Genomic DNA, 18,552 nt, shown 5'->3' on the forward strand with positions numbered 1-18,552 from the left:
ATTTTTTTTTCTCCTACTGCAGTCTACTCCATTTGCTACTCCCACTGATAACATGTTGAATTTCAGTTCTACTAAGAAAGGGGTTTGTTGTTGTTGTTTCATTTTATATTTTTATACACCAGTGAGTATCTTTCTGGCTGAATATGAATGTGGGATCTTATTTAGGTATCAAAATTTTATTCCCACCATGGCACAAATGATTCATTTAAAAGGAAAAATGAATGTGTGTTTCACATGCTTGTTTATATGTGGAATTCTTCCACAACAGTGTATGTTACCACAGAGAAGTTCAAACCTCCCTCTGCAAATTGCTGTCTTACTGTTGACAGGATCAGGGTCCCCCAACTTCAGCTACAAGTGTTAGCTGGACTAGGCCACTTCACTCTAGTCCACATTCTGTTGCCAATGAAACTTTAGAAATGAATTTCTACTTCACACTTGGGCAGTTGCCCCTGCTTTATCATTATGTGAAATGGAAATGAGAGCCCAAGAAAGCATCCTACATTGCCCTGGCTGGAATGGGATAATGGGCAAGTCAAAGCTCTTTTCCTTCTCAGCTTTCTGCATAACTTTTGCGAAACCTAACCTGGAATGAGTTATCTGCATCTGGAATGCGCTCTCTGTTCAGTTTGTTTCATTTTCATACTTGGATAATCCGATCTTGTGCATCTCTTCAGAGAGATGCAGGGAGGGCCCGTCACTTGGGTGTTTTCCTGGCATATTTAGCCTTTTCACTTCTCTCATCAGCCACCTTTTGGTTCAGCTGAGGACTTTTGCCTTCTGTGTGCATCTCAACTGACAGCAGTGGGAATGGAAGCGGCCGAATGGCAAGTGCTGCCTGGCACTCTTTGGAAAGAAAGGCTCTGTTAACTTTGACATGCGACATGCAATCTTTTCAGTTATCTATGAGGCTGAAACTGTATCATCTCTGCCCCAGGATGAGGGTCCAGGAACTCCTGATTCCTCTTATCTTGGCAGGATCTGACAGGACATGCACCAAAGGCTTTGAGTCATAAGTCTCTCCACAACATCCTGAAGATGTTGATGTGTGTGGCAGAGGAGGATGAGTGAATTTGGAAAGCGTGGCTTTGCTCTGCTCTACCAGTAGGACACATGATATTATGCCAATAATGAGCATTGCCTCAAGTAACATCAGGGGCATCTCCTCGTGTGCAGGAGCTGATAGCATCACTGGTAGGAGCCCAAGCAGAGGTGGAACATACAGAACAGGACTGTACTGCTGTTGGTGTGGGCACCATGGAGCAGTCCATCCTTCTGCTCTCTGACTGTGCTCTTCTGCCCTACTTCCCTGTTATTCTCATGATTTATGTGCTTGGATGTGCATTTTTTATTCTCCCCATTGCTTGTACCCGTGTTCTTGTTTTCAGGATTGCTCTGTGCTCTTTCATGTGGATTTTTACTCACATGTGGATTTCTAGTGACATGTGAATGCTTTTTTATGTGTTCTCTCAATCATCTGTATGTTTTTAATCTGACAGTTACCCACACCTCATCACAAGGCTCTATCACTGTTTCAGGCAGTCGCATCCCTCTGCTCATCTCACCCTCGGGAATGCACTGGCACTGCTGTAGGATTGGGCAGTGACATGGACCTCCAGGGGGTTTGGGTCTACACTTCTCCTCTGTCAAGCTATGCAGACACTTTCTACCTATTTGGCCATCCTTGTATATTGCAAGGACAGAGCCTCAGGCCCCTATAAAATGGTTACTCTAACCATCCACTGTTTGAAAGACAAATTAGGGATTTTATGTGCTTGTGGTAACTACCCAGAGGCAGCCGAAGGGCTGTAAAGAGCCAATTGATTAAATAAGTATTCATTATTATTGAATAGACTGGTTCAAACTAATTCCCCAGTAAGAGGAGGTAGCTGTGAATAGGTTGGGGCTGGCAGCAGTGGGCATCACAGGGTTCTGCTGGGTGCAGTTACTCCAAGGTGCAAAGCAGTTGTTTATTTTTAAAGTGAACAGAAATGTGTAGCATCAGCCTTTCCTGGCTGTGACGTCTGCTTGTGAAGAAGTGCATCCAGCAACAGGGGCTCATAGCTATACTCTTTTCAAAAGCCAACTTGATCCCATCTGGCTTATTTCACATATAAAAGAAGTTTATCAGATGTTAGCCCCCCTTTCCTGCAAATGTGATGCCTCAGTTATAAAATAACAACACCACATTGTGTACAGTGCCCTGGAGTTGGGATTGTTGCTGTCTGCACTTGGCCGTGTAGAGGAGAAATAGCTTCTTTCAGTACTTCAATTTTCCCTTTGGGGTTATAGCTACAGTCTCACCTCACCTTCACAACCTGGTTTGAGTGCTGAGGCTGAGCATTATGGAGTTTAAGAGCCTTAGTACAGAGGTTAAGTGCCTGGCTGGGAAGTGGCATGCAGCACAGACCAGAAGAGATGCCTCTATCACTTCTGCACAGAATGTATGCAGGAGAAAGAACTAAATATGTTTCCTTGATATTATGAAGGCTGTTACTGATGCCTGGGGAGGGAAGTGTCAAAGCTTAAATAGTACTTTTCCTATTCATACCATACTTATTCCTATTGTGGGAGAGATTTTTAAATGTTTATGGGGAGGAGGCTAAGAGATTAAATTCTGGGCATTTGGCTGTCACGATTTTACTGCCGACTAGTGTTTGCATGTAACTTAATGGACAAAACCCAGTGGACGTTACCTAGGTAGTTCCCAGAGGAAAAACTAGTCCTTGTTTACCTGAACAAATCCTTCATAAAGATGCAGAGATTGTTGAGAGCATAAGCATATTAGCACATTTTTGATCCAAGTCTTTTATCTTTCAAACACCATCTTTAAATGCTTCTTTCCCTTCTTTATCTCAGGTGTGCTGTTATAGTTGGTCTCCCTGACTCCATGCCATTGGGTCGTTTAAGCAGTACCTATATGCTAGCTTCTGCTTCCTTAAAGAAAAACTCTGCTTTTGGGCCATGAAAATGATGGGTTTCAGCCCATCTGAAATTTCCCGTTTGCAGAAGGTACTAGGTCAGGGTAAGAATCCATCTATGCTATACTGTCAGTGCCACTCATTAGGAGTTTGAAGCCAGTATGTATGAGCTTAGGTTCTTCTTCATAGGTGCCACCATTATTTTGATTCTTGCATGCCCTTAGCACATGTTCCCTAATGTGATTTTCTTACACTGGAATATGAATGGTTTTTAGTTGCATGCAAACCTATCTGCAAAAATATGGCAGTAGTAATCACTATGGTGAGAGCAAGAATTCCTCTATCCCAGAAGTGTCTTTTTATGAAAGTAGATGCTTTGGAGGAAGTTCAAGAAACTATGATAGCATAGGTCTTGTCCCAGTATCTTGGTGAGTTCTGGTAATTACTGTTTTAAGGACTTTCTGACCTGATGTTGCATCCAGATTCTGTTCAACAGTCATTGATTAACATATTTTTTCTCTATTGGGGTTTTATCTCAATTATATATATTGTCAGAGATTTATTTTCTAAGCTGAAGAATTGTATTCCATGTCTAATAATTCTTTTCCCAACTTTGGCACTTATTTGATCAGGTGCTGTGATTTGCAGTCATACACATTTTGTGGATTAGTCATAATTTGCATTCACTCTCAGGTCTTGCACAGGCACTCTCACATTCTGTTGTGCATGTGGCCATCTTTGTGAACACTTGCGTGTTTGTTTTCGTGTTTTCAGACATCACCATGTTTGTAGCTCTTCCTATGCAAATACTTATAGGAGGATGACCCAAGGAATGTCAGAATACTGTTTCTGCTGGGAGTGAAAGGAGATAGAAACCGAAGAGAAAGTTGTTTACCCCAACATCTATGTAAGCGATAGTGAAAAAACCATACTATCTCATGTTCCTATTCCTTTGATCACTCAAAGTAGATGCCATTCATCCTGACTCACTGCCCCTGATAATGACAAAACCCATCCTGGAATTACATATCAGAGGAAGAAAAGGGCATGGGAAAGAGGAGCTAGCACAGCTGTTGTGTGTAATTGGATTGGAAGTGGGCCTGCGGCTACAATAACAAAACTGCACTCCCGGCTGGGCTCACTGCTGAGGCCTGAGAGCAGCCCCCTGGCTGTCCTGCATGTCATGGTTGTATCAAACAGGACTGCCCTCCCCGGCCTGTGCTACTGCTTTGCTGGTTAGAAGGAAAAGGCCCCATGTACACCAGCAGCCAAGAAATCAGGTTACCTTCTTGGCAAAGTTGATCTGTCTAGCAGGTAAAAGGTCTGAACTAGTTTGCAGAATGATTTTGCTTCTTTATCCATTTTTCACATATCTCAATACAAGGGTTTTGCTGCTTCTTCTTCTGAGCCCCATCATTTTGCCTTGCTGGAATGTCCTTTTTTTTGGTACCTGAGTATTCTTAGGGAATTTTCCTTGGACTTTTGGTTTTAGAGAATCTCAAGATACCTATTTTATGAAGACCACATGGAAGACAAAGAGCTTCTCAACTCTTTTCCCTAGTAGAAAAGAGAACTGCCGATAGAGCTGCGGTATGAAGCTCAGAGTAGAGAAAAGCCTATTTCTTAAGGAACTGCTAGTTTTAGGATATTCAGAAAGGAGGTGAAAACAGCAGACTCCGATACTCATCTGAGTACTCTTCTCTATAGTGGATGTAATTTTATTTCTGGAAGAGTCCCTGCTTTGCACGATTTCTTTCTTCGTCTTTGCCATAAAGGATTTTGTGCATATCCTGGACTAGAGGGTCTGATGTCCTATCTCAGACATACATTGCAGCTGGCCCTATTATTATCAGAATGGCTCATGCAGCCTGATACCCTGAAAGAAGATCCTCTCTGGGCAAACTTGCCCCAGGGGGGTCCTGAGTTGCTGCTGCTGCCTGGCAGTCTCTTTTCCCATTCATTAAGAGCTTTTGGGCTAATCATTTGGTAGCATCATTAAAAGGGAGATACTGAGGCTGCCTGCCATAACAGAGCAATTCAGCAGTGCATGCACACCCACGCACACGTGCGCACCCCCAGATCATGGGCCCAGTAGCACAGAACAAGCTATAATTAACTCAATGAACGAGTCCATCTTCCTTTGTTGATGCAATCACTTGTCACTCTCAGCTGTGTTTTGTGCTATCCCCACCTTCTTATGTTTTGTGGCTTTATTTTCCATTTTAAGTGCTAAGTACTAATGGTATGGGAGGGAGCAGGATTCAAACTGTTTCCAAGATTTCCCATATTTTCTCCTCCACACTGAAAATTGCCCCTAGCAAACCCTTAAAGATGAGGACTGCTGTTTAACTACATTGCTCTTCCATATCATTGTACTCTGAAGCTACTTTAAAAATGTCCTTCTGGCTTCATAAGAATCCAGTGTTAGCTCTTGATACTTTGTACAATTAGAGCCACTTAATTTTACTATTTTGATGTAAAAAGCAGATGGCTTACAATTTTTTTTTTTTAAAAAGTAGTTTGAAATGTTTCTTTGAGATCAAGGGAGCTTCATTTTAAAAATTTAATAAATAATACTGATTGGGTAGTAGGTTAAAGAAATGTATATTAAAGAAAACCACCTCCCAGACCTAAATAAGAAAAGTCAGTTGTGGCAGGCGTAAATCATGGCCAGAGAGTAGACTTTGCATCTGTCTGCCCTCAGCAATGGACATATTATTTTAATAACAAACTGATGTTTTGAAGAAACACGTTGCTTTCTCTTCACATTACTGCTGAATGTTCAAAGAAGCTGGGTCTCCAGAGGCTGGGTATAAGCAGATGTTTATCTCAAGAACCTGTCGAGAGTTTTCTTCTGAAGCCATGCACTTGTTCTTACTGTCACTCATGTTTGAAGTTCAGGAATAGAAAGTCACCGAATTCTTGACTTTGGCATAAAATTTCTTTACAGGCAGATAAGGCATTTATTCTGAGGTTTTCCTAAACCTTTTCCAGACCACTTACTACACACTGTTTTTGTTGGGCAGCAGTTCTGTCCAGCCAGTAAATTATTATAAGGATGACTAGATTGGCTTAGAAAAAGCATGAAACCCATTGGCTACTAGAGCTTATGCAGATTTTTATCCACTTTTTCCAAGTTCTACACTAGCTGGGTTTCCTTACAGCTGAGCCTATAATCAAAGTTTCTTGTTGAAAAAAATCCAAGATTAAAAGGAAAATATATTTCACCTGAGTTTAGGTGGAAAATCAGATTTTCTTATAGGATTCTTCTGAAATGGGATGGCTATTGGCACAAAAAATGGTAGCATATGTGAATAAGATACTTTGGGGCCTAGTGAGTTCATTTGTATCCTGAGCCTGCTAAAAAATTTGCTTGTCTTTATGACTGCTGCCCAAATAGCATGGTGATAGGTGTCCCCATTGATCTGGAAAAATCTGGTCTAGTTTGCAGGTCTGAATAATTCATACAGCTCTTGCATTGGTTTGTTGGATGCCATATTAGTTTCTTACAGTCTAACAGGAACTGTTACCCCATTCCACCTTGAGATGGCTTTGACTTTTATGATTTGAAAATTGTTTTAGTATTTTGTCACGTCTTGAAACATATAAAGGTGAGACAACTACATCAGTTCACATTTTCCATGTTGATTTCACTCTGACTGATTTGAGGGCTTTGTTACACATGTTGCAAATGTCACATATTTTATATCTCAGTGGTTGAAGGTTTTGGTCCCTAATGACATTTGCTTGAAGATAAATACATCCATTTCCACTCCTACTTTAAGTTGCAAGGCAGGAATATTTTCAGATGAGGAAAGATGATATTTTATTTCATTATTTATATTATTATTTTATCTAATAATGAATCTGGAATTCTGTTGGTATTCTCTTTGTTAAAATAAGTGTCTCTGTCAATGGATAACTTATGATACAATACTGTTTTTTTGTTCTGTCTCCAAGTCCACCCTCCTTTTTCCTCCTATTTATAAAAGGAAAAAGTAGCATTGAGGGGGAGGGCATTATTTTTCATTAATCTCCCTGCTTCCATTATTGAGTTGGCTCTAGAAGATCAAGAGATACATACAATACCAGTACCGCGGGTGCTGTGGTATTTCAGATCTGTGAAGAAGCAGAAAGTGCCAGAGTATTTCTTAGGGATACTTTCTTTTGCAGGCATTTGAACCAAGGCCAAATCAGGGGCTACAACATAGCATTTATTCAGGGGTGTGCTCACTCCTCAGCTAAGGGCAAAGGGCTTGTGGGGATTCATCTGATTGATGTGCCTGACAGGGCACATGGCATTGGCCTTCTGGGGATAAGGCCAAAAAGGGGTGGTGACATTCTTGACCACCTGAGATTTTTAAAGCTCCTTTGTGGCTGGTGGAGAGAAAAATGGATCTTCTTACAGTGTGATTTAGGGTGTTTAATGTAGATTCTTGCTTTGAGCCTTCTCTGGAGGCTTCTCTTTGTTTCTGTCCAAGTGGACAAAACCCCTGCCATCCCCAGTAGCTGCACCTGTCGATGCTGGACTTCTTAGGTATGACTTTCCTTTCCCACAGTGTACAAGGCCTCAGGATCCCCACCTCTGCTTTTGGATCTGATTTCCCCTCCCTGTTTAGCCAGCTACTGCTGCATGTCATACTGACACCTTCTAGCCTTTTTCACTTTTTTTGGCATTGGTACAGGAATTCTGTGCATTGTAGGTCCCAACAATTATACTTTTGTCTTCCTGCCTTTTACAGTGACTTTCAAGTGTCCGTTTGATCAGACCTAAGATTTGCCTGCCAAGAATGATAGGGTCAGTGGCCCCAGAGACAAACATTCAACCCACTCTCCTAGCAGAGCAAAGGATTCACTGAATTATATCTTGTAATTCAAGCCAGAAGTGTGCTACAGTATCAAATCTGCTAGGTTTATTTATAGCTAAAAGACCTAAAAGAATCTAAACCTATGTTATGTTTCTGATTATTTTTCTAAATCCACAGTAATCTTCAAGAACATTAAGGTATTTGCATTCCTTAGACTGTACAATTATTAATCCCCTTATCTGGCTTGAAGTTCTCTGTGGGTGAACATATTCTTAGGATGATCTGGATTTTAGATTTCTTCAACCAATGCAAAGGAAAACCATAAAAGAGAAAGGAGTAAACAAATTCAAACTCAGCATGCTTTTTGTTGAAAATTCTCATTCTAATAAATTCATTTGACCTCTCAGCCTCCGTGAAATTAAAAAGTCATAGCCCTGTTTGATTAAAAAACTGACTTAAAGTATATGGGGTGTGTGGTGTGTATGTGCATGTATCGAAGCCCCTGCCATATTAAGTGCCATAAGAGGTAGGAGATGTGAGAAGGAATCAAGCCAAGGGAAGTTGGTCAGGGAACCAAATATGAAATGGGTCCCTCATGGCTTGAGTGTGTAGGACTTGATTTTTGTTATGTTAGTTCTGTGATGTCTTGTGCTGCAAAATTGATTAATGGGTCACTTCATGCTTAATGGCTTGGGCATGGATATATATAGAGAAATATCTAAACAATATTTGTATGAATACAGAGCAGTAAACCTATTTGAAACTTGGGCCTAGGACATAGAATTTGATTGAAACAAACAAGGTTTGTGCCAGAAAGAATTATCAGAGAGTGGAGCAGCCCAAGTAAACACTACAACCTCATCTGCAGAGCTGACAATGACTGTGTCTGCTGAGGGGAACTATGCTGCTTTCTGGCTTTACCTGCAGTTATGAAACTGAAGAGTAGCTTTATGCATAGAGCCATAAAGTAACACACTGTCCTAGGAAACTGAACCTGCAGTTCTTCCCAGAAAGGGTGTGGAGGTGTATTTAAATAGGTCACAGGTAATTTTTTTAGTCCTTGCTATGTCTGGTGTACTGGTGTCTAATTAGTGTGAGCAGTGTTGATAGATTCCTAAAAATACATGATGAAGCCACATGTTCAATAATGATAGCTTTGTGTATGCATTTAGACCAGAGGCTTCATCTGAAGCAGGTGTGGTGTGATCATGGCCTCCCTTTTACTGACCACTGCAATCTTGAATTTAAAGTCTTTGGTTGAGGAGAAGTTGTTCCTGTATCTCTCCAGAGGAACAACAGCTCACTGCAGACTGTCACTGGAGACCTCGGCTTTCATAGCCCATTTAGCTATAGTGGCGTGCAGTGCCTCTGGAGTTGCCCCCCACAAGGGATGTGCTGAACCTCAGACACAATTCTGCAATGAGCAGCAGATTTTTTCTACCAGTGACAGATCCTTTCCTGCTCAGTGTGGGAAGCAGCATCTGCAAATGTTTGTGCCCTGTGTGCTACAACCATACTTGGTCTAGTTCAAGTATGTGAGCTCCAATCCTGACATTGTGCATGGATATTACTGCTTCTTTTTCAGTTTTGTTCTTTTTCTCTTACTTCCTCTCTCCTTTCTCTCTCTCTCTCTCAGGCCTCTCTCACCTGATGATGGGTGAACAAGGTAAGTTCTTCCACTTTTTCTTTGTTTCTATCACTGATCATGAAAGAGCTTTGTCCCTGCTGCTTTTCTGTGTTGGGCTTTGCATAACAAAAGCAACTAAGCCTACAGAGTGCCAGTCAAGCCATTTGCATTTTTGCCTCTGTGTCCCATGAGCTCAGATGTCCCATGGGACTCAGATACTCAGGAGGGAGCATGACATGATTCCATGGATAGTAAAAAGGTATGCATTCCTCTTCCATGCAGTCCACCAACTACTTTATCTTGCCATTTCTTTCTTCTTGTGCCAGCTGTAATGACTCCCACTTCTGCCTTCTAAATGTAGACCTCAATGTTGATCGTTATTTTAAGAGTACAATGATTACAATAAGTATGTTAATAGCTCTTGTGGCATGATCCTAACTCATTATGAGTCCTGAGGAAATTTGCATATAATGGCTTGTCCTGCATAATATAAATAATATAATATAAAGTCCTGTGTCTGCAATTTAAAATACTCAAATACATACAGAACAAAATGGTTGAGAAGAACAACAGGGCTAACCCCATATTGGGCTACAAATGGGATCTAGGCCCAGATCAGAGATCACATTTTAGTATTTCAGCCTGCACTGGGTTACAGATATATTGGCTGTGACAGGCTGGGGTAATTAGTCCCATTTTGCACTGCGAGGGTGTGGAGTAAGAAGCTGGTGAGAACAGGTAAAGTGAGGAGAATTGTAGTTCTATTTTCGTCTGACAGTGCCAGTGTCTTACTGACATGAGTGCACAGGAGTTAGCAGTACTCCTGAAGCCTTCTAGTCTTGTGAATGCAGGAATGAAATGACTTAATGCAAGGTGTGTGCAAATGGTACAGTAGGAAGACCAGACCAAGTGTTTGGCCTGTTGCAAGAAAATGTAAGTTTTGACTCTAAAGCCTGATGAAGCTTTCCTAGACTAGATGTATGCAAAAGCTTTTTTGGCTTTAAGTAAGCATGTATCTGAGGATAGACAGTCCAAGGAGTTAGTAAGATAGTACACAGTGCCTCTGAAGGCTAAAGATTAATTAGGTGCTTGAGTAAAACAGACATAATTTTTATGTATCTCAGTGAAATATAGAAAGACTTAAGACATAATCAATTTTTATTCTATTTTTCAAGACAGATGTCTGCTCTGAGGTCATGAAAAGTTAGGTAACAATCAGAAGTGAAGTAGGGGCTTACTTATCAGTTTCTATACTGCTCAACATCCCCGTGTGGTAGGAAAGGTCGGAAAACTGGGCTCTTTATAGGTGTGTGTTCAGACCACAGTGTTTGGCATGTGGAGCATCTGACTAAACTCTGGGAAGCTTTGAGCTCCTTCTATATCCCCACTTACTGTTCAAGTGGACACATGGCTCAGAGATCATGCTTATTGAAGTATCATCCAGCAGACAGGTCCCTTCAGCATGTCCTAGTTGCTCAGGATGCAGTTGAATATGGCAAGCTGTTTTGACAGAGGAAGGCATGTTGGAAGTGATCAGGACAGTTGATGGCCACTTTCATTCTCAATAACACTGAACATTTCTTTGTAGTAGTCTGTTATTTAGCACTGGATTATGTAAACAGTTGCACTTGGACATTTAAATTACAAGTTGCAACCCAGCTGGCTCATGAAGACTTGCATGACCTATTCATGCCAGTCATCAGCACTTTCTATACTCCCTCATCTGGCAAAAAATGTGAAAACTATTGGCTTCTGGCAACTTTAGCCACCCTTGTTTATCTATAACACATCAGAGAACAGTGGCTTCTCCTTTCTTGCCAACAAACTCACAAACATTGCCCTCTGATAAATATTTACTCTCTAAAAATATGATGGATATAAAACATGTAAATGTATATGTGTGAGTAAATATGCAATGTCAACATTATATACAAATACATTAGCTCTGGTAGGTGAGATGTGTTTAGCAAATATATTACCATGAGATTTAATTTTTTTTCTGTCCTATTCTGTTGTTTTCCTTGCTGTTTTGAATTTGATGTGGATTGAGGCATATCACTGGCATGGTATTGCATGAGCAGTTTGCATTTCTCAGTAGAAAATCAAATTAAAGCTTAACCAGGCAGCTGCTGATTGTACTGTCAGTGGTTTAAGCTTTGCTTTGTGCTTTAGTTGTGGTGTGTCTCGTTTTTCCCTTGACATTGTGTGTTGTTGGGTTTGGCTGCTAGATAAATATGCTCATTTCCTTGTTTTTCTCAGTATGGGCAGTGATGTAATTTTCTGTTTTTTATGCTTCCTCCTTCTCTTCTCTTTTGCCTCCTCCGTGGTGGACAACTCTCTTGTTCCTCCTCTTAACTGGACGCACACCGTCCTGTCTGTAGGTAGAAGTAAAGGTAGAGATCACATTCTTTCTAAGACTTCATTGCTTGTAAAATGTTTGCTGATGGGCAAAGTGTGTTTTTCTGAATGCATTTCATATTGGAACTTAATGCTTTTATTTTTAAAAGTCTCTTAACAAACTTTTGTATTGAATTATGCAGGAAATATTTATTAAGATTACTGCTTTGAGGCCTTCCTAAGAGATTTTATTTTTTCCCTATTCACACTAAATATGGGCTGTGCAGCGCCAGACCATCTGTAGTTGGTCATGCTGCTGTGCAAAGGGTTCATCAGTTCTGTCAAAGATAGAGCCATAGGCCAGTGAGCTCATCCTGCTGACACTTGCTCAAGAGTGATGCCACTGCTGGTAATTTTGCTACTGGTGTTGGTGGCAGCAGAACCTGGGCTTGTCCAGTACCCTTCACAATGGAGGTTTTTTTTAGCCATTGTTTCTTCCCCCAGCTCTGCTTCCCATTATTTTTGTTAGTGCTAAGGTGTTTTTCAAAGAGAAACTGAGTTGCAAAGAAGCTGCAGAGGAAGAAGAAGTAATCAGCACTGCTAAACAGAGAGGTCCCTTTCCTTTGCAGCCCGGTTTGGCAGAGGGTATGCTAGACTGCTCTGGGGCTCCAATGAGTTCTTCAGCAGTTCATACCTATCTTAGGCATGCTGAGGGCAGTCAGCCATCCCTTATCAAAACTGCCAAAAAGGCAAAATGCTGCAAACTTGCTATGGGTCTTCAGCTGGACTGGAAGGAAAAGTGAAGATTGATTGATAAATTATAAACATGGCTTGAGAAAAATCTTATTTTTTTTGATCCTGTTTTGTGGGAGGACAGGTAAAGATGGTGCTGAAGGCAATCTTGCTCTTGATATATTGGAGCTGTGTTAATTACTGAAGAGTGGGAACAGCCTTGCCCTCACAGCTGTGGGTGTGATAAAAGAGTGAGTTAGTTGGTAGAGAGTGAACTGGAGTCTGTTGGCTGTGCTGTGAGGAGGAGGAACAGGAGGTTATACGAGGGATAGAAAAGGTAAGGTGTTGTACAAGGGACAGACAGGGTTAGGTGGCTGTGCTAGGGACAGGAAACGGTGAGCTGGAACTGCAGAAGGAAGAGAGAAGGAGAGAAAGAACTAGAGCTGTGTGGTGCTGCCCATAGGAAGCTACATAGAAAAGGCATGAGAGACTTTCGGATAACAAAGTGCTGTTGCTTGAAGCCTTCTTTCGTGTGAGTTGTACCTCCTTCGTCACTATTTTCCAATGAGAAAGATTAGAAGGTTTTGTCTTGCTGAGGCTTACTCCATTCCACTGCTTAAAAATCTGATCTATTTATTACTATGATTTGAACATGTTGGAGGATGTTGCTTGTGTCCATGCCAGTAAGACACTGGGGAATGAAATATCTAGTTGTGCAGCTATGAATCCTAGAAGGCATATGAGCTCAGAGGGTTTGTTCATAATAACTTTCCTTTGAGACACAAGCAGCCTCTACTCAATATTTACTACTCCTGTAATATCTGAATTCTGGGGAGCACAATGGCATATTAAAAGCACCTTAATTTGTATGATTCCTTTTTCTGATGCCCAGCTTTCTTCTAACAATTTTGTATTGTTTAATTATCTGTGATGGAGTGCATTATGCAATCAATATTATTTGTTCTATTTTGAGATTGGAAAAATATTCCAATAATTAATTTCATAGTTTTTCTATTCTCTCCAGACTTGGGTGATGGATGGTAATACCTAAGCTGTACTCAGAGCTATCTTCTCAGCAAGAGGTGAACATCAGAACATAATAATCCCATATATACACTTTAAAAAATATGAGAACATGAAGCTCTAAGCAGACCATATGAAATGTTACTGTGCCTCAACACAGCTGCCAATAATTCAGTTAGCTGATGGCTTAGTGTGGTTAAAGGGTCCGTGTAGATCAGGGCAAGTCTTGTGTGATGTTAGCTCATGTTCTTGGGAGGCGTTTATGCTTCAGGCCAGTCTGTGTAAGACTAAGCTGAATGTCTTCTCCAAGGCAAATATCCTAACTGAGCTGGTAGGCATGAGGATTATAACATATAATCCATAGTTAGTTCATATGTACTGAAACTTAATTTATTGTGTAATTGAGTGAAAATATAATTTCACTTCTCAGATATGTGTGTTTTTTAGCTCTAGTTGTAGAAAGTGACTTTTTCAGAGAACCACCAGTCTGTGTGAAAAATAGCATTGCTTTCAGAGGGCTCAAACTGTAATTTTGAACCCAAACATGGCCTTCAGCTCACAGAGAAAAGTGGTACCAGATGCCTTTAGTGCTTACATGGAAGGTTCATTTTTTTATTTTTTTGGTAAATTTGTAGGTTTTAGTAAAAACTGGCAACAACTTTCTCTCATGTTATGTCTGTAGCCAAAGAATATGATGTATTTGATTTCGTACAACTTCTTGATAGCATATAGTGGTCTGTGACCTTGCATTCATCATTTAAAGCAAGTGTTTGATTAGTTGTTTCCACTGCAGTAAATAGGCTTTCTCTGCATCTATCCTTTTTAAAATGTTTAGGAGATTTAAATTTTTTTTTTTTATATATAAGTTGAAGAAGATGAGCTGTAGGTGTTCTGGGGTAATGGCTGGAGTAGCTGAGATACAGACAAGCACCTGGATATCACTTGGATTTTAACCTGAACTGGAGTTTAAGGTTAAATGCATTGAGTTCTTATTTGAGGTATGGAAGTGGTCATGGAGGTGAGGTAAAAATGTGATGAGCAAGGACTTTTGTTTAGTTTGGCAAGAATTGCTGAATATGACTTCTCTTCTGGAGAGGTACTGGCAATTAAGGAACAATTATATTAAGTTTACTTCCCTAAGCTTCCCCACAAATAAATGATATCAAAAGAAATTATAGATATCCAACTTTCATTTGCTGCTGGAGTTAATGTGTTATCACCTTCTTCCATGTAATTTGTTCTGTTGAAAGTTTTCATTAAGGAAATGATTATTTGCCCTTTTTTTACCTTCTATCATGTGGTTTTTGTTTTACCATCGCTCTTGGTTTGGATCTGACTTCTACTGAGGCTCATCTCTGCCTTGAAAATTGTCTGTGTTCCTGGTGGGAATCTGTTATTTTCAGTGAATTAAGTCCTTTGTCTTCTTGAAGATAATAGCAAAATTCACATTGAATCCAGTGGGGCTGGTTTCTGGGTGTGCATAGTGCACCCTGTAGCACCCATGCAATCTGCAGACTTCTGGTTCTTCTCCAGGGCATGTGGCTCCTTCCTTCCATCAGTAGTTGTGCTTGGTGTGAGCTACACAGCTGCCCAATCATTTTCAGTATGAATTAGGTTTTTCCTTAATTGTGAGAGAGAAGTGGAACAGTGGGATCGTTTAAAATGCACGTTGTGTGGACCAAAGGCTACTGCCAATTTCACCATTTAATAACCAGCATTGCAAAATCAGATTATCTGCTTTGGTCTTACCTGCTCTTAACTGAAGTAGGTCTTTTAAGTCTTAGAAGGTTCACCATTGCTCTCAGAGAAGGAGGTTCTTATTTCTTTGAGATGTTCAATAAAATTGACCTGAAGGTAATGGCACAGGAAAAATGAAATAGCATTTGTGGGCTTGAATAGAAGGAAATGACTGGACCTTACTGATCAGGAAAATATTTTCAAGTTCCTTTTCACCAGCAATACCATTAGGATTTGTATTGGCTTGCTTCAGGACCAGGGCAGTGGTCATCCCCTATACTTGATGAGGCTGCACCTTGAGTGCTGTGTCCAATTCTGGGCTCCTCATTACAAGAAAGACATTGAGGTGCTGGAGTGAGTCCAGAGAAGGGCAGGAGCTGATGACGGCTTTAGAGGTCTGATGAGGAGCAGCTGGGGGTGTTTAACCTGGAGAAAAAGAGGCTCAGGGGAGGCCTCATTGCACCCTACAACTACTTGAAAGGAGGGTGTAGCAAGGTTGGAGTCAGCCTCTTTGTCCCAGTAGCAAGAGATAGAATGAAGGGAAAGGACCTTATGTTGCACCAGGGATAGATTTAGATTGGATTTTAGTAAAAATTTCTTTATGGAAAGAGTTGTCAAACATGGGAACAGGGTGCCCAGGGCAGTGGTTGACTTGCCAGTGTTTAGAGATATTTAAAAGATGTATAGATGGAATGCTCATGGACACAATGTAGTGCTGGACTTGGCAGTGCTGGGGGTTGAACTTGATGACCTTAAATGGCTTTTTCAGTGGAAATGGTTCTATGGTTGTATGTGAATAAGTCCAGCTGAATGGTCAAGAGTTTATGCAAGTGTCAAAGTGAAATATCAGTAACAAATCAAATAATTTGTGCTCTCTAAATGTCTAATTATACAAGAGGAAAAACATTACATTTTTCTTGACAGCCTTGGCAGTGGTTTTTAAGGTCTGGTTTGCCCTGTAAAGTATCTTAATATTTTGAGTTTTAAATGTGAATATTGTATGGTTTTGGTTTCTACAACTAAAAATATTAATGAAAGGACCCTAAAATATGTGTGGTAGTGGGTTTGTTTTCCTTTCGTGAGAAAAATATCCTGCATTATTATAAAGATGGTGACTTTCAGTTTTAACTTTACTCTTAATGACTATTTTAAAAAATCAAGCATTTAATTAATGATTAGCAAATACCAAATATGCAAAACCTCTTTGATAGAATCAGAGCCCCTTGAATGAAGGTGTTATTCTTCTGAAATAATTTTTTTTTTGTAAGTGATTTTTTGCTGCTTGCTGGTTTCATATTTTATTTAGGGAAAAAAGAAAAATTTTAATGTAATTTGTTGAAGTCTAATTAGAGGCGGTTGTTGATGGATTTCACATATAAAGTAGTGGGTGGCATTTCTGCAAGGCATTAATCCTATTTCTTTATATTTCATTGGTGATGACATTTTCTAAATTTTGGGGAATTAAGTTATTTAAATGTTCAATATCAGCCAATGCAAAAGAATACATGTCTTATTCTTCTTTTTATACCTCTTTGTAATCTATTTATGAACACAAACATAACAGGAAAGTTTTGGTAAATTATTTTTGCTTCTGCTTATGAGCATGTATGTTTACAAATACTGTGTATGCATAAGATATTTAATGATGTGTTAAGTATTTTGTAGTTTATAGGTAATTAATTTTTTCTTACATGTTTTATTTCTGCCTTGTTTTAAAACTGTGTCTTTCTGACGTGGGAATAAGCAGCTGATTTTTTGCTGGCTTTCATTTTTATTAAGAAGAATGATTCCTGTGAGAGTTAAAGGCATTGTGGTTGTGTTGTGTGTTAACAGGAGCTAAAATATTGTTATCTTAGGCTGTATTGTAGTCTTTGTTTTCAATCAATCTCAGGTTTCTCTCTGCCCAGAGAGAGTATTTAATTGATATCATTGAAAGGCTTTTATTTGCCCCCCCGTGCCCCCCCCGCCCCGTTTTCTTCATTTGAGGCATGCAGAGGTAGCAAAACAGGCCATGTGCTTTGTAAAAGGCAAGCTAATAGCACTTTTGATGGATGTCTGATTTTTAAAGTGCTGTATGTTTCATTAAAATTTACATGTAAAATAAGGGCAAGCGCAGTGACATGAAAGCTAATGCAAGTTGCACATCTTGACATAAAAACAATCACAAGAAACGTGAGATCCCAGATGGCAGCTTGGCCTTTGCCATCCATTTAATAAGCTACTAACTGCTAATTATTGCACTGTTACGGGCAAGTTAATTTACTGTTGACTCTTAAAGAGACATTGTGCATTTTCCTGACATTTAGGTTTTTCAGTTTAGAATTGAAAGTGTTTTTTCTCTGCAGATTGAAGCCCTTCCAGTGGATGGTAACAAAGAGACAAAGAAACAGAGTGGGAAATGGAACATAATAATCTGTGGGGTTTTTTTGATAATAGCAGAGTATAGGGTTGTAGGGGGTTGGGCCTTTCTAGGGCCTGGGTTTTTAGCTGAAGAGAACACCGGCATGTATATCAAATCTAGATTTAAGTTTTGCTTTTAACTGCAAATGCGGAGTTAGTATTGTTGTTAAAAATAAATAGAACATCTTTCCCTTAAATAATTGAAGCTTGACATTCTGAAAATAAGAGAAACTAGAAATAGAAAATCAAATTTACAGGTTCATTTCTTTCGCCAGAGATGATTTGAAGACAAAATTTCAGCTCACAAATCTGAAAGCTAAAACGTCCACTGTATTTTTTTAAAAATTCTTCATTTTAGCGTTACTTACCTGGTTGTCATATTACAGGGAAGGAATGTTATCTGTAAAACACAAAATTTTTTGAAGTGATCTTTTTCTTCTTCCAGTTGAAATGGACATTCAGTAATGAGACCAGTCAGGGAGAAGTTTTGATCTAAGCACCTATTTAGGAATGAAGGAACAGCTGCAGTTTAAATGGACTCTAATTCTCACAGTTAATGCTGTTTTGTGAGTGCATGATTGTCTGGGATAACGTTTGGGAGGCGTGTACTAGGTAATAGCTTATTTCCTGGGCTTTATGGTAATGCAGCAAAGTGATGGTAATGCCATCAGGAACTGAAATAGACCCTGTCACACACATCAGACAGTCTTGCAAAAATAGGAAACCCTGTGGAAGAGGGGTGTTTCCTGTTTTAAGGCTCCTTGCAGCCTTCTGTGGATTAGAGAGATAATGTTATGGTATTGAACGCTTTAGAAAATATGTGCTGTGCAAGCTGGATCTTGTACATTAAAAATAAGAGCTTACAAATAGCAGCCTTATTTGCTGTGCTTTACCAGCTGGTAAATATTTTGACTAGAGATCAGGGAATAACACGCCATGCAAATGGTTGTAAAACTGTTACTGTGAA

The 18,552-nt window shown here is 39.9% G+C and overlaps 1 protein-coding gene across 1 annotated transcript in view; it reads left to right on the top strand.

Annotated features, from left to right (window-relative positions):
- The window catches only part of NRXN3 (neurexin 3), a 980,761-nt gene that overhangs the window by 106,771 nt on the left and 855,438 nt on the right, over window positions 1-18,552 (top strand). The window contains exons 4-5 of the mRNA XM_066188590.1: window positions 9,366-9,395; window positions 11,738-11,749. Of these exons, the coding sequence (XP_066044687.1) occupies window positions 9,366-9,395; window positions 11,738-11,749 (42 nt within the window). The remainder of the gene's footprint in view (window positions 1-9,365; window positions 9,396-11,737; window positions 11,750-18,552) is intronic.

The sequence above is a fragment of the Chamaea fasciata genome, unplaced genomic scaffold (genome assembly GCF_029207755.1).
Source record: "Chamaea fasciata isolate MVZ Bird 193981 ecotype frontalis unplaced genomic scaffold, bChaFas1.0.hap1 SCAF_7, whole genome shotgun sequence".
Lineage (NCBI taxonomy): Eukaryota > Metazoa > Chordata > Aves > Passeriformes > Sylviidae > Chamaea > Chamaea fasciata.